We start from the raw sequence: 21523 nt of genomic DNA, 5'->3' as shown, positions 1-21523 counted from the left end.
GTAGAACACTTTGTGCCTACATTGAGAGTGTTTATCCAAGGGTCTCAAAGCCTTCTGCAAACAGAGAGCCTGGGGAGGTTAGGTACCAGGTGTATTGTCCCCATTTTACTGATGTAGAAACTGAGGCTTGGCCTACACACAAATTAGCAACAGCTGAACTAAAGGCGTCTTTGTAAATCAGTTTAGTCAGATTGACTGAAAACCCCGCACAGACTTATTTCAGCTTTAAGAGTCGCTTGTACCATCGTAGCTTCAGTCAGCTCCTTACTGACACAAGCCAGTCTTAACCTAAATAAAGCTTTGCACTGGTCAAACTAAATCAGATTTAAGTTAGATGGGTGCAGCTTTCTCATGCAGATAAGACCTGAGGCACAGAGGCCTTTTTCAAAGTCCCACTCTGACTCAGAGGCAGAGCCAGAAGTAGAACCCAGGAGTCCTGATTACCAGGCACTATTCGATCACCGCCAACAGCAGGAACCACCCTGTGACGCTTTTCCAAAACACCAGGAGCCTGAAACTTACAAAATGTTTTATCCTCCAAACCTACTAATGAACACAAACTTCTTCGTTGGGCATGCCCGGAGAGGGGAGAGAACTAGAAAGGCAGGGCGTGGCTGTCTGATTTGAAGGCATTGCCAACGTCCCACAGCGTACAGCCCTGTCTGTCTTGGGGTTCTCTGCAGGGCAGTATAAACCCCCAGTGCAGATGTGACGCACCAGGGTAATATGAGGCTTGCACCGGAGTGACTTATCCTGGAACACACTTGTGCCTGTATCTATCTTTCCTGGGCTTGTGCACCGGGGGTAGTTATCCCACATCTGCACAGTTACATCAATGCTCTGACACCAGTGCAAATTTAAGAGTGTGTCTCCTCCGTACAGGCGGCTCAGGACGGTAGCAGGTACCCGATCGTAGGTGGGGATCAACATGACATTCAAGAATTTTAAACACGTTTCAAATTGGGGCTGCACTCGGAAGCAATTTTTAGGACATGCTTGGACACCCTCGGCAGCCCCGAGCTGAATCCCCTGATGCCGGATGCTGCGGTATCTGCCTTGCAGAGTGAAACATGCCCCAGAGTCCTCCCTTAAAGCAAGCGTCTCCAAATCCCCCGAAACTAACCTCCAATGGACTAGAGCATGATCTGGCTCGACCTTCATTGCAAGACCCAAGTCCATTTAGCAAGTGGTTTGGTTGGTCCCTCAACTGGTTGCTTCATTCAGCTCAGTTTTGAAGCCACAGGCTGGAATCACCATTAGCCCCAGCCAGGTGGGTGCGGAGGGAGAACAGCCCTTACCAGTCAGAAGAAGAGGAGGAGGTGGGAATAGAATTCCATTCTGCCTAGCCCTGGCAGAGTCCTGGTGATGTTAGCTGACCATCCAAGGGACCACATGCCCCCCACCTCCCATTCCCACCCCTGTTTTGATCGGTCACAGTGGGTCTCTACAACATGGTGTCACGGAGATCTCCCAGCCACGGGCAGCGTATCAGAACCTCTAGAGGCATAAGTAAGAGGTGGTGGCCTCGGCCTCCCAATTTGTCACCCCAGAGCTAACTATCAGTAAAAGCCCCTAAAATCTTGGAGATAATACCAAGCGCTTTTCATCCACACATGTCAAAACTCATTGCAGAGGGAGATTGGGACTACTAGCTAGCCTGGGTTTTACAGATGGGGAAACTGAGGCATGGAAAGGGGCAGTGACTTGCCTACGGTCACACAGTGAGTCAAGTGTGAAGATCCAAGGTTTCCCAAGCCCCAGTCTTGTGCCCTCTCCACTGCACCTCCCTGCCATTAGCCTGCTTTCAGGGAGGAGACCGCAACGCTGGGTAATGAAATGCCTCTGTGCTTCATGGGCGGCGGGTGTCGTAGACCCGCCGGGCCTGGGTTTATATTTTATTTATTGTTTTAGCAAGAGTGGACAAGCTTATCGCATGCGGGCTCCATAAATCCCCTCCCCGCCATACACAGTCACTCCACATTAAACCAGCAGCGGTCAGGTCAGCATCCCAAACGCAGGAGAGCGAGCCTGAATCGAGAACACCTCGGAAAGAATCTGATCTAGTTAACGTGACAGAGAGTCCGTGCCAATACAGCCTCAATGTCTTGTCACCCCCTCCTCCCAGCCCAGTCGCTTCTGCAGCCGAGCACTTTGGGATCTTGGCCAGCTCTCTCTCTCCGAGTTCCAGGTAAGCGCTTCATTCCTGGAGGGCGAGTTTACCTTGGCAGCGAGGGAGCGGAGCCCCGGAAATCTGAGAGCACTGGTTGGGGTGAGCGGACCCCGGAATACCTTGGAGACAACAGAGGAAGGCTGGATGGGAAAAGAAGGAGTGTGTACCGGGACAAAAATAAAAAATAAAAAGGGGGAGGGGGAACTAAAAGGAAAGAATGAAAGGATGGCAGGAAAGAACGGAACCCTGGCCAAAGGGAGGGTCAAAACCTGTTCAACAAGGGCCTTTGGACTCTAAGTCATTGGTTCAAATGCAGCCAAGAGTCCTTGCCAACTGGTGTCCTGCATGAAATGAGCTTGTCGGGTCTCACTCCAGCGACCCTGCACAACTGGTCCCTTGGTTGGCAGCAGGACGGGGCTTGGAAACGGAGCTTGGCCCTCCAGGGCAGGACCAGAGCAGGTCGATGGGGTGGTCGGGAGGGGCCCAGGCTGCACCTAGCCTGGGGAGAAATAGAAACCTCCAGGCTTGTCAGTCTGGTTCCTTTCACTAAGGCCAAATGGACTGAATAGACTGTCACTATTTAAATGTATTCATTTCAGAGGGCTCTGTCGGTCTCCCTAGGCATTTCTAGGGCACCTGGTGCTACGGTTCACACGGCAGGATGATCAGAGACAAAAACACCCTGTCTCCTGGGGCAAATGCTTTCCCCAAAGCGATCCCGCCATGTCTGAGCTATCAGTCCTCACACTCGAAGGAGAGCCATACCACATGTTCAAAGGACGAGCTGGGGAGCTTAAATTCATTACTCTACTAGACACCAAAAATCAGGGACTGAACAGAGACACCGGATTTATGGCTTATTACAACCATCTGTAACCCACTAAACCCCCTTTTTGTCCTATGACGGCAGAGCTGTTACCTTGGATGGTCCCTTAGAATATGAACTAACCGCTTGAGCTAAATACCCTGTTCCTCCTTGCGTTTTGCTGCCCGGCTGGGAGGATCTCTCCCTGCCCCGAAGAAGATCTCTGCGTAAGCTTGGATCTCAGCCACAGAAGTTGGGCTGATAAACGAGATCACCTCACGCACCTCATCTAACAGCACAAGGTAGTTTTTTGCCTGATGCATTCTGCCATCGGATCAGTTTTCTGTCGCCTTTCTGAGGCACTGGCCTGGCGTCCCTATGGCAGGTATTTATTTAACTGGGCTCTGCTCTTAACTAACACGAGGGGGAGAGTCTTCAGAAAGAGCATCAGGGCAAAAAGGTCAACAAAGGCGCCTATTGTCCTAGTCCAGGAAAGAAGCCAACTCCGGGTAGAAGAGCTCCCTCTGCACAGCTCCACCAAAGCCATGACTCAGTAACGCTGGCTGGGGAATGCGATAGCACCGGACAGAACCCTATGAACGCCCCAACCCCCGCCCAGCGCGGCTGTTTGCACAGCAGCTGGCTAGGATGACAGATTTTGCAGAGGGGAGGAGGCCAGGAGGGAGAGGAAAGGTAAAATTAACATCTCTGGCTCTTCAAAAGCATCAAAGGCAGATAATGGTCAGAGAGGATCGGAAACGACAGCCTTGTTACAAACGGATGAAACAGGCAGCTCATGGCAGACAGAGCGCTGCAGAAGGTATGAAATATTACACAGGCAGAAATTACAATTACAATGAAATTCATGTCCACAAGGCCGTGAAATGACAGACTAACTAGGAGCTCAATCCCCCACTCCACAGCCACCCACACTCCGGAGAAGAGGAGCGGGGTCAGGGGATGCAGCTAAAACCATTTGTAGAAAAGGGAGGGACAAAAAAATCCGGTCCTAGCAATTGTCCCAGGGTAAAACCAGGAGGGAAATGAAATCTGAGTGAGTCACTGGGCTGACCACAGCAGGCTCCCCGGAGTTTGCAGTTTTAATGATTCTGTTAATGATAAACAGGGCAGGAGAGTGTGTGTCCAAGACGCACCATGGCACATTTCCCTGAACAGAAGGGACACGGTCAGTTGGCTGGGGTTGGTTATTTTTAATTAACTCATTTTTAAAAGTTTAAGAGGCATCCTCCATGCGCAACTTAGAGTGGAATGTTTATGCTCCAGCCAGGGCACTGGAAAGACCCTGAACTGAACCAAACCATGATGGGCTCTTGGGAAAAAAAACAAAAACAAAACAAAAAAAACAACAGGTCTCATTCTCTACCCACCCACACCCTAGACATCCCTCTCCAGCTCTCGCTATAAATCCTACAGCTCCTCATTCGGCAGCTGTAATTCCCGGTAGAGTTATAGCCGGAGGTGTCCAATAGCACCTAAGGGATTTAGGAGCACAGGTGCCCTTGACACGCAATGTGGCTTGGGCTCCTGAACAGGGGCGGCTCTATGTATTTTGCCGCCCCAAGCATGACAGTCAGGTGGCTTTCGGCAGCGCGCTTGTGGAGGTCTGCTGGTAACGCGGATTCGGCGGCATGCCTGCGGGAGGTCCCCCGGTCCCGCGCCTTCGGCGTACCCACCGCCAAATTGCTGCCGAAGCCGCGGGACCAGCGGGCCTCCTCCAAAGGCGGCCTGACTGCTGCCCTCACGACGACCGGCAGGCCACCCCCCGTGGCTTGCCGCCCAGGAATGCACTTGGTGCGCTGGTGCCTGGAGCCGCCCCTGCTCCTGAAACACATAGGTGCTGCTGAAAATCCCATCTGTAGGCACCAAGCAACTACCCCGGCTTTAGTCAAGCCCTGCTTCTACCACGATGCCCATATGAAGCAAGTCAACAAATGCATTTGCTTACAAAAAACAGACCCTCCATGTGCCCCCAAACCATTGCACTGCCAAGCTGGGCACATCACATCCTGGGGTGAATAACCGTGGGACTGCACTGTCCCAACTCTGCCGCCTGACCTCAGTCATCTCCTCCGTCCTCATCTGCTACTCCCACGGGCTGCAGATGGTGCACTCGTAGGGCAGAGCTCTCTGGGGCAGGGGTCGTGTCCACCTGTTCTAGCAATTCCCTGGTGCGCATTTGTGAGGAATAATCACCATGATAAACGCAGGGGCTGCACCGGAAGCAGCGGAGTCGGAGTGTTCCAGTGAGTCTTTGGCAAGGAGCTTTGGAAATTGACAAATATTGGCCCCGATATACAGGTCGCCTGGTGCAATTGGGATAGCCCTATATTCCTCCGACGCTGGGGTAGGTTAAGCGGTGAGGGCCATTAGGCCAGGCCACATAAGCCAAGGGTCAATTGTCCATGGCACGGCTTATTTTCCCTCCCTCCAGACCCAAGAATGTGACCCTCTCACCACGCACATGACTTTAAACAGACTCACTTCCTCAAGCAGGGGTTCCATCTGGTTCCATGGGTGAGGAGGTGAGGCGTCCTCATTACCCTGCGGGCCGTGGGGGCGGTCAGATACGCCAGTGCGAAGCAGTGTAATCCGGGTAGCCTTCTACGTTCACTTCACACCCGGACAAAACTGCGCAAGGATCAGCGAATCGGATCCTGCAGGAGTACGGCAGCCCCACCTCTCCACCTGCAGTGGGTAGGGCAGGGCAGCAGAAACCAGGAAGTAGCCGGGCTGATCAAACTGCAGCGCAGCTATGACAACTGCAAAATGCAGCTGGTTGAACACAAAGGAGATTGACAAGGATATGGTAGAACTTGGTTGCTTGCAAGAGGCGGCAACGCCTCGTGTGCCTCACCCCCACCTGCCCGCAAACCCACGCATGGCAAGGGCCACCCTTGATTCGATGCCCACTTGCTTGAGAGAGAGATTCAGCCTGTTTCTCTCAAGCGCCCTTGGAGGTAAATGATGTCCAATGCCTGGACAGGGACACTTACTAGAGTGGGGAAATGGGGGTAAGAAGCCCAAATCACTTGGGATTCCCTTGCATTGGTGGAAAGTTGGGCTGGCTGGTCAGTTCGGTCTCTCTCACCTCTGACTTTATGATTCTAACCACAGCTGTGTTTTAAGACCCTTGCTTACCACTAGCAGGTTTCCCTGAAGGAGGGCAGGGATTATATTATGCCTATGACCCAACCACGCGAGAGACCTACCCCCTTTTTCAGAGTCCGCATACTGTGCTATTAGGACAACAGTTCCTATGCGGGGGGAGGAACCATCCCCGCTGATCCGAGAAACCATCCTAGGCACAGCCCTGTTTAAACACGCTGGTTACTAGCGCCGTTCCCAGAGACTGGCCCCCATCTACGCTAGGCCCTGTTCAAAGGAGTTTCCTGCATTGCGAATGGTGGAGCTGAACCTGTCTGTGGGAACCTGACGGTAGATGGGTCACCAGCTGCTGCAGGGAATTTTAACGCTGTATCCCCTGGTCTAACGGCCATCAGAGCACCAGCCAGCAGCCCATTTAGCAAGGGCTCCCAATGGTGCAAATACCTAGCGCTGGTAAGCCCAGAAACTGACACCGTGTTCGCAAGGGTTGGAAACTTTCCGCATAGACAGAGCCAGAATGTGTGCTGTGTGTGTGTGCATACACATGTCCTTGTGTGTGGTAGGTGTTCAGGCAGGAGCACCAGTGCCACACACGCATGCACACCCTCCAGACTTACAGCCCTGATGGTTTGCGGACATAATCCTCCCGTTAAATCGGTTAACAAATTTTCAAAAGCACCAAGTGAAAGCCGTCCTCACGAATGGCTGGCTCTGGCTGTCGCTACCAAGAATGCGCCAGACATGTCCTGCCTGTCACAGGAATGAAGTCTGAGATCATTCCTAATGGGGATTTGTTCAGTGTCTCCCTGGCGGATTAGTCCCACCCGCTCGGTAATGCCCTCCCCTGGGCTGCGATCAGTTTCACTAATGGAACCGCATTTACTATCCACTTCTACATCACTTAAAATCGTTCCTCCCACCCCGCTACCCCGCACACACAAAATCCAGTGAGAAATGGGGTGACACCAGCTGTAACAGGACCCTCAACTCCCGCTGACCTCATTCCCGTCTGAACTCTGGGCTGTGGCTTTTTTAATCAGCCTGGAATTGCACGCAGTGGGAATGATCAATAGAGCCAGATAGGATTGCACTTCCGGGGATCCCGATGCACACAAGCCCTCCTGACCCCACACACTCTCCTTCCATACTACAGCAGTTTGTGATGGCCCATTGTTCCACCTCCAAGGAGCAATAGGATGGAGGCCCCTGGGAAGGGAAATAAAACACCTCGATTCTTGTCCCTTTTATGCTCCTGCAAGTCCCACTGAGCAGGGATTTGCTTTGGATTGCTTCTACCGCACGGCACCATTGCCACTAAACTTGTACACCCGATCGGGATCGTTTGTGATAAAGGGAAGCACAGATTTCAGGAGGAGAGGGGGCAAAGGGAGCACAGCTCTGCTTTTCATGTCAAAAATACAGACACTGTGCCAAGTCTCAGCTTCCCCGGGGTCTCACACGGAGATCCTGAACCGCCCCTCTGAATCAGGCCTGAACCGAGGGTGGGCGATACAGTACCATCAGGGGATGGCAACCATCCCCCCATATCCCTTGAATGTACAGAGCAGCTCACAGGCCAGGACATTGCCAGCTTGCGTTTGCAGGGTGCCACAAGATGGATGCCAGTCTCATGCCACTGTTACAGATGGCTTTTTGCATGCCCGGTTCATGCAGGCAGAGCTGCCCGCATTAACAAGGGTCGGAGTTTAGGTTGGTTGTTAACTCGGCAGCTTTTCCAGTCCAGTGAATTCAGAGCGAGAGGACAGAGAGGAGATTGGCTGGCATCCCCGGGTGCCGTTAAACTGATGATATCTTACGAGAACCCCGGCTCTCAATCTACCTGCCTCCCGATGGCCAATCCGGAGCTCAGCGTGGGCACAGGTTGTGCACCCTTGCGGGGGACCTAATGCAGGCAGGCCTCCTACTGAAACTGCCAACAGGCCAGGCGAGTTTGAGGGACAGTGACTGCCTGCTCTGGCCTCCCCCAACTTTGTTCCCCTCCTCCCCGTGCCCCAGGAACCCGTTAAACTCTAGCAATCCCAACTGCCAAAGAAGGAGAGAGCAGAAGGGAGCTGGGGGGCAGACAGGCGGAAGAGATGGCCGAATGGAGGTGGGGGGCTTCTGAAGCCAGACCTGGCAGGAGTGGGGAGGTGGAGTGGGGGACTGAACACAGGGTCTCAGGACACCCCAATCTCCTGAAGCCTGGTTCGAGCTCTAAAAAGGGAGGGGGGGGGGGAGAAGATGGGAGCCCATCACCTGCCACTGAGCTGCAGCGCTAATTAACAACAGGCTAAAAATAATAAAATGACTCCCCAGCACTGACCCCTCTGCAGAGCTCAAAGCACCCCAGGGGTGCGGGAGGCCATTTGGTCTGGCAGCCCGCGGTGGGGGGAGGCAGGCAGTCCCTGCCGGGATCTGACCCCCATATTACAGATTGGGGAGCAGGAAGTAGCCCCCCAGGGGAGACCGATCTTAAGGGCATCAAGGGGGCAAGAAGGGGAGGGAGGGAAGGAGGAACCCCCCTTTCCTTGCCTGCTCCCCCACTCTGCAAAGAAGGCGCAAAAAGCCCCAAGAAACCCCAGCCGTGCGCACTGCAGGGACAGAGCAGGACCCGGCAGCCGGTCTCCTTACCTGGCGCAGGTCAGGCGCTGCCGGGCGCCCTTAGCAGCCTCCCGCCAGCCTGCAGCCAGCTCCGCACAATGGGATCTGCAGTGTCTATAAATCCATCGTCAGCAGCAGCCGCCGCGGGCTCCGCGGCTCTCTCGGCGGCGGGGCACGGGGCGGGGGGGAGGCGCGCAGAGGTGACGGGAGGCCCCGGGGCTGCGCTCCCCGCCCCCGCCGGGTCCACGGGCTGGGCTGGCCCCGCAGCGCCCGGCTCCATCCGCGGCACCGCCCGCCCGCGCGCCGACCTTTGCAGCGCGAGGGAGCCGGGCGGCTTCCCTTATAAGGGCACGGTCGCTATGGCAACCAGGACTCCACCTGGCTTTCCGCAGCCGGGCAGGACTGGAACGCCCCGCCCCCCTCTCCCCAGCGGGGGGGAGCCAGCCGCAGCCCCCTGCCCTCCACGCGGCCCGGGGGCAAAGCCAGGCCGGGAGGCTGCAGCCTCGGGGGCGGGGAGCGCCTGGCTCCCCCAGCAGGGGGCGCTGCAGGGGATGGGGGGGAGCGCCTGGCTCTCCCAGCAGGGGGCGCTGCAGGGGATGGGGGGGAGCGCCTGGCTCTCCCAGCAGGGGGCGCTGCAGGGGATGGGGGGAGCGCCTGGCTCTCCCAGCAGGGGGCGCTGCAGGGGATGGGGGGAGCGCCTGGCTCTCCCAGCAGGGGGCGCTGCAGGGGATGGGGGGAGCGCCTGGCTCTCCTAGCAGGGGGCGCTGCAGGGGATGGTGCAGGCTGGGGGGGGGGTGCCTGGCTCTCCCAGCAGGGGGCGCTGCAGGGGATGGGGGGAGCGCCTGGCTCTCCTAGCAGGGGGCGCTGCAGGGGATGGTGCAGGCTGGGGGGGGGGGGTGCCTGGCTCTCCCAGCAGGGGGCGCTGCAGGGGATGGGGGGGAGCGCCTGGCTTTCCCAGCAGGGGGCGCTGCAGGGGATGGTGCAGGCTGGTGGGGGAAGCGCCTGGCTCCCCCAGCAGGGGGCGCTGCAGGGGATGGGGGGAGCGCCTGGCTCTCCCAGCAGGGGGCGCTGCAGGGGATGGGGGGGAGCACCTGGCTCTCCCAGCAGGGGGCGCTGCAGGGGATGGTGCAGGCTGGGGGGGGGTGCCTGGCTCTCCCAGCAGGGGGCGCTGCAGGGGATGGTGCAGGCTGGGGGGGTGCCTGGCTCTCCCAGCAGGGGGCGCTGCAAGGGATGGTGCAGGAGCACTGGCTGGGGCTGAGGGAGAGTGCCTCTCTCTCTATGTAGGGGGCGTCACAGGGCAGGGGTAGGCAATTATTTTTGGTGACGGTCCAAATTTCTTGGGCAAGGTCCAGACAAGAGCCAGACGCCAGAGAAAATAATTAAAAAATAACAACAACAACAAGGACAAGTAACTAAAAAGATTTTGGGGTCCGTTCAAAAGCATCTGGCGGGCCGGATTTGGCCCGCGGCTCACCTATTGACTATCCCTGCTGGGGATGGTGCAGGAGCGGTGGCTGGTGCGGGGGGGTCCCGGCTACTGCAGTCCCAGCCTCTCCCAGCAGGGGGCACTGCAGGGGAGGGTGCAGGAGGGGGAAGCTCCTGGCTACTCCAGTCCCAGCCTCTGCCAGCAGGGGGCGCTGTAGGAAATGCCATAAGAATACAGGCTATGCGGTAGCTGGTTCCCCGTCCAGTCTCAGCCCCTCTTTCCCCAGAAGCGTTGCTGCAGGGCATTAGGTGGGGTAATCGCCGCTTTTGCAGCTCTCCCAGTAGGGGTCGCTGCAGAGCTTGGGCTCACCTTGTCTGGGCTGGGACTGGGCCGGGAGGGATGGTTTTAAAAGACCCCGCCCAGAGTCCCAAGCAAGGGTCTGTGCGATGAACGGGTCATGCACACACGCATGCAGAAGAACACACACAGGGATGCTGGAGCAGATGGAGGCTGGCGCAGGCACCATGATAGCCATGCAAATGCCGGCAAAAATTATGCAGGAGAAACCCAAGTTGGTGCTTTCAAGATCTTAAAAGAGCCTTCAGAGCACAAGCCACAGAGACTAGAGTTAAATGCTTCGGCCCGCCCCCGGCCTGCGCTGATAATGAAGTGGAGCAGCTTATTAGCAGTCGGGTATTCCATTGCGGGTGGTCGGCCCAGCCTGGCAGGAGGCGGAAATCTGCTCTGCGTGTCCCAAAATCTTTGCTCGTGGTTGGAACTGCCCACCCTGGAGCACAGACAGCTGTGAGCAAGGTGTCTGCCAGCCTCCTCGCTGGGGCTCTGCCTCTTTCCCCTTCTCTCTGAGTGCCACGTCTCGCCACCCCTGGTAGCCCCTGAGCCCACGTGTCCCTAGGTCCAGGGTCCCAGTGGTACCAATCCCACCACCATGGGCAAGTGTGTGGCCCTGGGAGCATTGCCTGGGTCCAAGTGGCTGTCTCACACCAGTCCAATCCCATTTCTAGGGCTGCCCTCCGCCCTGACAAGGTCTCCGAATGTTGACCACTAACTCCACAACCAACTCCCTCCACAAATGCCCCAGTTCCCTTCCCGCTGCCACGCTCTTCCCCTCCCCCTGAGCAAGGCTGTCGCCGCTTGAGGCACACACGGCCCAAGAGATGGCACAAAGGACAAACCTCGGCCCAGCCCAGGGCCGGTGCTACCATTAAGGCAAACTAGGCGATTGCCTAGGGCGCCAAGATTTGGGGGCGCCAAAAAGCGGTGCCCCCAATTTTTTTTACAGAGTTCCTACGCCCCCTCCCCGAGCGCGCAGTCGCTGCTCCACTTCTCCCGCGTCCCAGGCTTGCGGCGCCAATCAGCTGTTTGGCGCCACAAACTTGGGAGGGGAGGAGAATTAGAGCGGGGGCGGCGTGCTCGGGGAGGAGGCGGAGCAGAGGTGAGCTGGGGTGGGGAGCTGCCGCACGGCTCCCCGGGGGGGGGGGGCAGCTGCCGCGGGGGGGGAGGGGCATCTCAGGGACGAGGGGGGACGGGGAGCTGCCGCAGGGTTGGGAGGGGCGTAAGGTGGAAGTTTCGCCTAGGGTGCGAAACTTCCTTGCACCGGCCCTGGCCCAGGCCCATGTTGATCAGCCCTCCCACCGTGCATGGCCATTTTCCCGGCCTTGTCCCGTACGCCTAGCCTGAGATACGGCGGCTGCCAAGGTGGAGCTGTTTAGGGTGACCAGATGTCCCTATTTTATAAGGACAGTCCCGATATTTGGGGCTTTTTCTTAGATAGGCACCTATTACCCTCCCGTCCCGATTTTTCACACTTGCTATCTGGTCACCCTAGGCTGTCCTGGCCCCATAAGCAGCACCCTACGCAGGGCCAGCTCTGGCTTTTTTGCTGCCCCAGGCAAAAAAGCCTCCCCCTGGTCCCCGCCCCCCGGCAGGGAGCGCAGCAGGGGAGGGCGGCGAGCCCAGCCAGGGGCCCTGCTCTTCCTGACCGGCCGGAGCGCCAGAAGGAGGGCAGAGAGCCCAGCCGCGGCCCCGCTCTCCCCGACCGGCCAGAGCGCTGTGGGGAGGGCGGCGAGCCCGGCCGCGGCCCCGCTCTTCCCGGCCGGCCGGAGTGCCAGGGGAGGGCGGTGAGCCTGCCGTGGCTCCGCTCTCCCCGGCAGCCGGAGCACCGCGGGGAGGGCGGCGAGCCCAGCCGGGGCCCCGCTCTCCCCGACCGGCCAGAGCGCCGGGGGGAGGGCGGTGAGCCCGGCCGCAGCCCCGCTCTCCCCGGGTGAGCGCCGCCCCCCTCCAGGTGCCGCCCCAAGCACATGGTTGGAGGGCTGGTGCCTGGAGCCGGCCCTGACCCTACGCCTCGCCTCTGTATCTCCCGAGAGACACCAACCCGCGTCTGCTGTGATTACACGGAGGGGAGGCAATGGGCTGTGTGTGTGAGATCTTGGGGGATCCCGGTGTCTCTGTGCCATGCAGCAGTGCCAGACAGAGACCCTATGCCAGTGGGGAAGGAAAAGAGACTGGGGAGAGAGGGAGCTGAGAAGCAACGGAGGGACCACCCAGGGAAGGGGGTGATGTGCAGGGCTCGGTGTCCCTCCCGTTGGGGGGTGCCCCACAGTGCTGGGAGGTTGGGCAGCACACCATAGCAAGAGCTTAGGAAGGCACACACACACTGGCCATATGATATACGGAGTGGGGAAGAGGACGCCCCAGGTGGGGTAGGCAACTGTATTACCCTACCAGGATCTCAGCAGCTCTTCCCGCTTTCCACACCTCCTCAAAGGGCTGGGCAGCTAATGTTCACTTCCACCATTTAACTGTCCCTGTGCAATGCTTCCCCTCTGAGCCCAGGTATCCGGGGAGTAGGCAGTGAAGGGGTTAAGAGTCGGTAACACCCCGGTGGTGAGGAGAGTGACCCAGCCAGCTGCATGGGAAATGACCTCTCTCTGCACACGTCCAGCTCTGTGCGCCGGAGGAATCTCCCAAGCTTTACAACCCAATGGTGCATTTATCTCCACAGCCCACCGGGAGCTCAGCCAGAGCCCAACTCTCGAGTCTCGTTCCCTTTCTTAAAGCCCCAGCTACTGGAGTCACTGGGATTAGGTGAAAATCTCAACTTGCTTTTCGGTTTTTTTAACAAGCTCGAGAAATGTGTGGAAGTGTGACCCTCCCAACGGCTCCACACACATGTGGCAAATAAACAGAGAGCACCACTGATTATTTTTAGCCATCACGTGTCTTTGGAGGGGTCTGACTCCATAACGTTTCCTTGGCTCGTAAGCGCCTTGGGGCAGAGGCCGCGTTTGTGTCCTGGGACTGTACAGCACCTGGCACACTGGCGTCCATGACTGGGGGCTACAGTAACACAAATACTAAATAATAATAGTGTCTGCATGCTTGGGGCTGCACAATAAGGCAACGAAATGACAGACTGAGGGGCAGAACCCAGGAGAGACCTGACTCTCTCCTGAGCTACGAGCACTAGACCAAACTCTCACCTCGAGCTGGGAACAAAACAGAGGCTGAACGGATGCTCGTAAAGCATCAGGAGCTCCGTAAATGACAGACCTTATGAAGAAGGGCAAAGTACTATTAAAAACAGCTCATGCAACAAATTGCTAACAGTTATGGGAGCAGCAGGGGCTGCGTGTTCTGTGGGGCCTCGCCCCTCCTCCCGCTTTCTGTTAACACAGTAGACAAGTCTCTCCCGTATTCCCCCCCACACACTAGCAGTAGGTGGCCTCCTTGCCCCCTACTTTCAAACACACTTGAACCTTGAAAGTTCAACTCCAACCTGCTCAGGATGGGGGTGCCTGTATGGTGATTATCGACTATCTGTATTGTGGCAGCCCCCTGGAGCCCTAGCCCTGACCTAGGTGCTGTCCCTGCTCCAGAAAGCTCATGATCTAAGTCAGTGGTTTGCAACGTGTGGTCCGCGGACCCCTGGGGGTCTGCAGGCCATGGCTAAGATTTCCAAAGGGGCCCGCACCTCCATTCAAAATTTTTTAAGGGTCTGCAAATGAAAAAAGGTTGAAAAACCCTGGTCTAGGCAGAAGTCCCTCCCCTTTGTAGTATATGAACATCTCATAAACCTCAGGGAATCTGCCCTCACAACCGCCCTGGGAGGGGAGGGAAGAATCATTATCCCCATTCTACAGATGGGGAAACTGAGGCACGGGAACTTGTCCAGGTGAGCTAGCAATCAGACCCAGAGTGTCCGCCCCGCCTTCGCTACAAGACCATCCTTCCGTTTTCAGCCAGCAGCGGCCAAGCAAACCCTGAAAACTTTAGCATGCAGCAGATAGGGAAAGAGTTTAACTCGCCCCCGGCCCCCGCGCCCCTAAAAGCTTGGCAGCAAACAAATCACGCGGCGGGCTAGCTCTGGGTTTCTTCTGCAAGACAGAAAGCCCAGGAGTCAGGAAAGAGCCCTGGATTTTCACATATATATTTTAGCTTGGCCACGGTTGCTGCTATATATTTATTTATTCTAAAGTCGGAATTATTCTGGGCAGCTGCAAATCTGCTGTTGTCAGAACGCCACCAGTACGCTAACCCTCCGCCTCGGCCTTTTTTATTCTGCAGCAAAATGGGGTGAGCTTAAATCCCAGGCTTTTATACAATTTTATTTAGTCTATAAAAGCACATTTCTGCGCTAGCCACCCTCCTGTATTTAAGCCCCCGCCGCCGCCTGCAACCTGTAGGGCGTCAGAAGAGGGGAAGCTTTAGGGCTCTACCACTGGTGTGCCTGTATTGACAGGGGTTACCTGTCTGGGGAATGTTTGTCATCCTCTGTTTTCTGGGGTTTATCATTTGTCTGCACAATCGCGTGTTCCCGGCTGGCCTGTGCCAGGCAAGATCTCAGCTGACAAGCACATTCTAAAAGCAATTCAGATGGTTAAGAGTCCCGAGCAGGGGAGAGGGGAAAGGGTCACCCATTTCAATTCATTGGTAACTATGATTATTATACACATTTGTAACTTTCTGACCCCACTCGGATTGAAGCAAGGCCATTTGGCTGATGGGCAGTTCACAGTACAAGGGCGTCACATGGGAAGTGCCATGTTTCGGAGGGTATTAGCCACTGCGCCAACACATTTTCCCGCTAGGGTGACCGGATGTCCTGATATTCACGGCTTTGACTTATCTAGGCGCCTAGTACCCCACCCCACCATCCTGATTTTTCACACTTGCTAGGTGGTCGCTCTGTTTCCAGCTGTCTCGAAGGAACCCACTTGGAATTTCATGCTGACCATAGGGATGAACTCAGCGCCTCCCTGCTGCGTGAGGCAAAAACAACCTCCTTTTGCAGTTTGTGGGTGGAGATACACTTCTGCCATTCTGAGCTCACATCCAGTTAAAGACAGTGCCGATGACATGAGCTAACGGACAAGGCCCACCCTGGCCTGGGAGTCAGGAGACCTGGATTTTAACCCTAGCTCTGTCACTGGGCCTTTTCCCCCTCCCACCCTTTATCTGATCAACGCAGACTGTAACCTGTTCCGAGCAGGGACCGTCACTATGTGTACAGCAACTAGTGCAACAGGGTCTTGTTCGCGGCTGGGGGCTTTAGCCGCTACGGTACCACTCACAATAAACAATAATACTGCCCCACTAACCCCTTCTTCAGGCTGTATTAAAGGGACACAATTTGGAGGGAGATTGGTAAATTTCTTGACTGTGTTATATTAATACATTAAAATGGAATTTTTTTAAAAATCAAAACTTCGTGGTGTTTGCTGACTTCCCGCATTTCCTCCAGCAGGGGGCAGCACTTGGTATGCGGGGGTGGGAACTCAATCCAAACCTCAGACAGACAGGAAGACAGGGGGGCTAATCTGGACTATTAGTCAGTTTCACTTTCCCTGTCTCATTCCACTGTTTATTGTTAACCTGCCATTTAAAGCTCTCGCCCATCTGGGCTTTCAATTAGCTCGCTGCAGCCTTGGCCTTCGCTGTAGACTTGCTGACGGCCTGTTGGGTGTTGGAGGTATTGTGTGCACCTGCCTTTCCTTCTCTATGACAGATATACATATGATTAATATTAATATTCTCTCACTTTCCATTTCTCGTGATCAGCACCACGGTGTTATGCTGTGGGGGCTGCCGTTCTGAACGGAACACTGAAATTTCCAAAACATTTCTATTCAGATCCGGTTTGGTAAACTCTCTCGTATATCATATTTTAAACAACAAGCTAAAATTACCTATCAGCCTCCCCCTGCCAAATGGCTAATAGATTAAAAATACGAGCAAGTCTGTAACGTTTCAGAAAAGGCTTCGATCATGTTTGCATCTCAATGTCATTTAAAGGTTGGCATTCACTGGTTCCCACCCCTCTATTTTCATTTACTCTCCACAATTGTTTAACACGTTGGGAGAAGATGAATAATGCTTGTTTTCTTTCCCCCAAAGCGGATGCAACCATCTCGGGGGGGGGAGGGATAGCTCAGTGGTTTGAGCATTGGCCTGCTAAACCCAGGGTTGTGAGCTCAATCCTTGAGGGGGCCACTTGGGGATCTGGGGCAAAATAAGTACTTGGTCCTGCTAGTGAAGGCAGGGGGCTGGACTCAATGACCTTTCAAGGTCCCTTCCAGTTCTAGGAGATTAATTATTATTATTATTTTATCTCTTTGTTTGCTGGTTTCTGCCTCAGATAGGAGGTGGCAGGCAGGTCTCCGGGGAGTAATGTTCAGTGGTTATCAGCTTATAGGTCGCTACCTAGGAAAAGATATTTAATACTGGGCTCTCCAGTCTAGCAGAGGAAGCTCTAACACGATCAAATGGTTGGAAGTTGAAGCTAGACAAATTCAGACTGGAAACAAGGCGTAAATGTTTAACAGTGAGAGTAATTAACCACTGGGACAATTTACCAAGGGTTGTGGTGGATTCCTTAACTCTGGCGATTTTTAAATCCAGATGGAGGTTGCTCTAGAAGATCTGCTCCCGGAATTGTTTTGGGGCAGTTCTCTGGCCTATGTTATGTATGAGGTCAGACGAGTCGATCCCAATGGTCCCTGCTGGCCTTGGAACCTATGAATCTGTGCGCCATCCCAAGGGGGAGCATCTGCTCCCTCCGGAGCGTCTCCCCAAAACGATGGGTTGTATTTATTTTACTATCCCTGGCTGTGTTCCACCTCTGGGCAGTGCACCAGCAGAAGGTCTATGTATTACCTAAATCCCACTTAAAACCTGGGCTTTATGGCTACGGCGCGCCTTTTGCGGGCTCTTCCCACGAGGATCAGTTTCCCCCTCTGTGATGGATTTACGTAGTCTTTTTTTTTTAAAAACAGACCATTAGAATCCAGAAGATCTTTCCACCCGATTATAACAATCCTCCAAAATCATTCCGCGCCTGAGTCCAAGCAGGTGGGGCTTTCTACAAACGCTGGTGGTTTTATTATTGTATTAATAACCGAAACATTTCAAGTTATTTACCAAGAAATGGCTCTCTCTGACTAGAAAGGGGATGCCTGTATCTCCAGTGCGGAACGGAATGGATTCAAAGCCGATGCATGACTCTCGCTGTACAATGTCTAATGAGTGTGAACCCAGTGCAGCCTGAACCGTGGACGGATGATGATAAACCAGCAATCAATAATTAACACTGCTTGCACCGAGCAGGCTGGAGATAATAAGGAAGAGGCTTGGCTTTGCTAGGCCTCTATGGACAGAAAGACCGCTTTCATCAGCGGTCTGTTTGGCCCCAGCGACGCCCCAGAGAACACACGGGGGGAACAATCTGGATTTTCTCCTTGTTCACGTAGGCAGAGAAAGCATGTTCTAAAAGTGGCTAAGAACAGCCCACACCTCCGCCTGGGGCAAATCAATGGAGCGCCCTTGGCTTCAGCAGAGCTACACCGCTATACACCAAGCTGTGGATCTGGCCAATAGTTCCTGCCAGTGCTTAATATGCAATGAAAGAGGTGCTGGAGCTCAAGCCATTTTTTAACATTCATAACGGACGCAGCAAGCCGGGGATCAGCACTGGTTCCCGCGTACGGCGGTTTCTGTCCCCACAGGTCGGAAGAAGCCGTGTGATAACAGTCGCAGACTGTAAACACGCCATGTGGAAGAGGCTTCATCCTAACTTCTCCCGCTGGTATGTTGCTCTGATTTTGATGCCCTGGCTTTCACGAGCATGCCCAGAAATCTTCTCCTGCCTGCACAAAACCCTTTCTTAACACCAGACCATTGGAGCCGTCAACCCAGAGGGAAGCTACAGCCCAGAACCACTGGCGCCCCCTAGGGGAGAAGATGGGAGAAGCACGGAGTCTTGCTGGTCCAAGCAAGCACCTGTGGACCAAAGTACGGAAATCAGTTGTAGAGTCAAGGGCTCTTCACAGATTATGCACTGCCCCAACCCCCAGACTTTCAAGTCTGGGGAGCATAGACAAAAGCATATCAGCTACTCTCACTCTGCATGGGGGACAAGAGGCAGAAGTCCCACTGGCACTCATGCGCCCAGCCTCGTGATTTTATCACAAGTTGGGGTTTAAAGCCCCAGCTCCTGGAGTCACGTGATCGCAGGAGACTCTCAGCTTGCTTTTTTTTTTAACAGGAAGTTTCTAGCCCTCGTGGTTGCAGAGAAAAGCTTGAATTCATGATGCCCAAAGGCTCACGCCCCAGAGGGCAAATAAGAAGAACCCAAAGTGTATCCTGGTGGGGGGGGAGACTTTTAAGCTAATCTCCTGATTTTGAGGAGCTTGACTCATGAGTTTTGCATGCTCAGAGTTGGCCATGCCACACTCCTTCACAAAGCCATATCTCCGCACCAGCCCATCCGCAGCACGGATTCCCCACCGTTCAGAAGGACAGGCCCTGGGTCAGCGGCTTGAACCCGGCCTGGGTCAACAGGGACTGTTTGGGTCCTATGTGAAATGAGGAGGGTAGCTCTTCGGTTCAGTCCCCTGGGGAAGGCCGTAAAGATAATCCCAATGGTTGTTAAATTCATAGACTCATAGACTTTAAGGTCAGAAGGGACCATTATGATCGTCTAGTCTGACCTCCTGCACAACGCAGGCCACAGAATCTCACCCACCCACTCCTATAACAAACCCCTAACCTATGTCTGAGCTACTGAAGTCCTCAAATCGTGGTTTAATTATTAGGAGTCTTTGTGGAGAGGCCATGGAGGCTGCATGGAGACTGCACTGCCCTCTCCCCCCACAGGGTGGCGTCACTCCAGGTGCAGGGTGGTGTTGGGGGAGCCCATGCTGCACCAGTTCTGTGGTGAGAGAGATTATTACGGTAGGGCCCAAGTGGCTGTATAAACACATAGGAAGCCGTGGCCCCTCCCCCAGAGAGCTGACCATCCCATTCAGTGGAGGCGGTTGTAACAAACAAGAGGCGGGAATGGGGAAGGTGGGGAGGGGCACAGGGAGATGGTGTTTTAAATGATCAAACACAAACAATGAGTAATAATCTCTAGCTCTTATCTAGCGCTTGTCACCAGTAGACCTCAAAGCACTTTACAAACAAAGTCAGCCTCGTTATCCTCATGGGACCGATGGGGAAACTGAGGCACGGAGCCGGGAAGTGAGTCGCCCCAGGTCACCCAGCAGGCCCATGGCTGAGCCAGGAACAGAAGCCCCATCTCCTGAGTCCATGTCCTGCGCCCTATGCACTAGGCCCCCCAAGACATCGCACAACCATAGCTTTTTAAGGCCCGGAGGAGCCAGCCCAATCATGTAGTTTGCCCTCCTGCAGAATACAGGCCAGAGAACCTTGCCCAGTGAGTCCTGCATGGAGCCCAATGAAATCAGTAACCCCGACTGGCCTCCTGGAAGTACCGTGGGAGCGCTGGCCAATGGCCAGGTCAGGGTTAAAACTGATCTGTTCTCACAACCTAACAGTTATATCCACCGATCCAAACTGATTTCTGGGACCCGGCCCAGCAGGAGGGCGGCACACTGGAAAGGAAACCACTTCAACAGAGGGAAGGAAGTTGGTGTCCTACACCCACCCCCAGGTCCCCTGTGCTCACCGCCCTAGATGCCTTTCCATACCATGCCGTTGTAGCTGTGAATTCACGGCTGGATCGACAGGGCTGGGGACTGGATCCTTCGGTTGATTCCCAGAGCACGAACAGCAGCAGGGCAAGAATTCCTCAGTCCACCGCTGGGGCAACCCCGTAGGGGAGAGAGGACTGGTCGTGCCCCGGAAACGCTGCTGCAGATTCCAACAAGGGTAACTCAACAGGGTCAACTGTGGGGGTAGTTTATGTGGTGGAGACACACTTGTGCCCTGGGAACTGGACTGAGGGTACTCAGTTCAGATCCCGCAGGCCCACCCAATGAGCCCTGGGCAGTGCCGACGGGCTGTACCCAGCTCGAGCACGCTCTGCCGGCTCCCAAACCTGCCGTCTGCGCATCTGCAGCGTCCCGTTAGTGCCCAGGTCTGCCAGCCGTCTGGAGCATGGGAGACCCGGCGGTTCCCCCGTGAAACTAGCTGGGCTTGGGACAAAACAGACAATCCAATTTAAAAGGAACAATGCGTTTGCTTCGGGCAGGAAACTTGGCACAGGCCAAAGGCATCATTGCAGCCAGATCAGAAACCACAAGAAAGGCTCTTTAAAGTCCAGGGTGCCATTAATTCCTCAGCATGTCAGTCCGGGGGAGGTAAGTGCAGGAAAGAAAGGGACTTATCGTCGGAAAAACCAGTGAAATATTAGCCAAGCAGAGGCTGCATTAGCGCCTACAACAGCGGGCTGGCGGCAGGCTGCTTGTGTTGGCAAGATATTAGACCAGGAAGCAAGTGATCTGAGTTCGATCCCCAGCTCTGTCTGTGACAGACCCCCTGGGTGAAACCTGTCACTTAATCTCTCTGTACCTCCACTCCCCCTTCGTAACTAGGGATGGATTGGCAACGCTTCCTTCGTCAGCCTGGTTTATTTAGGCTGTACGCTCTTTGTAGCAGGCTGCCACTGGTGTACAGAACCTAGCACAACAGTGTCCAGATCTGAGCTTCAGGTTCTGGGCACTACTTTAGAAATAAACATCGTGAATAATAAAGCTGTCAGACAAAATGCCAAAAGACCTGGAATTTCAAAGATCGTCCTCAGCTTTCCAGGTTCCTGGCAAGGCATCTGGGGTTTGATCTGTCCCCTAGCTGTCACACGTGTCATAGACAGATGTGTATGTTACATGGAAGATGCACAGGGCCGGCATGGACGTGAGGGCAGAGTAAAGGCTGAATGAGATATGGGGGCAGACCAAAGGTGGAACGTTCTATCTTTAGGTGTGTGTGTTTGTTTGAACGACGGTGTCTATAAAAGATTTTTTCCCCTTTTGAATTTCCTGATACAGAGTTACGACCTTAACTTCCCCTTCCCTGAGACGCTGCCTGGGAATAGAACGATCGTAATGCCTCGCCCTTAGATAACACTTTCCATCAG

The 21523-nt window shown here is 54.9% G+C and overlaps 1 protein-coding gene across 18 annotated transcripts in view; it reads right to left on the bottom strand.

Moving 5' to 3' along the window:
* Positions 1-21523, bottom strand: part of SRCIN1 (SRC kinase signaling inhibitor 1) — a 183998-nt gene that overhangs the window by 68914 nt on the left and 93561 nt on the right. For 2 of the 18 annotated variants that reach the window (XM_024100744.3, XM_024100745.3), the window contains exon 1: positions 8733-9037. The exons of 15 other annotated variants lie outside the window; for them this stretch is intronic. Coding sequence is in view for 1 of the 3 variants with exons in the window: in XM_065577546.1 (XP_065433618.1) it covers positions 5478-5498 (21 nt within the window). In the remaining 2 variants the exon portion in view is untranslated. Of the gene's footprint in view, positions 1-5477; positions 5620-8732; positions 9038-21523 lie in introns of those variants that run through there. One more of the 18 variants, XM_065577546.1, reaches the window with a different exon arrangement.

This window comes from Chrysemys picta, chromosome 24, assembly GCF_011386835.1.
Source record: "Chrysemys picta bellii isolate R12L10 chromosome 24, ASM1138683v2, whole genome shotgun sequence".
Taxonomy (NCBI): domain Eukaryota; kingdom Metazoa; phylum Chordata; order Testudines; family Emydidae; genus Chrysemys; species Chrysemys picta.
The sequence above is the reverse complement of the archived record's forward strand: the minus strand, read 5'-3'. Positions and strand labels throughout refer to the sequence as shown.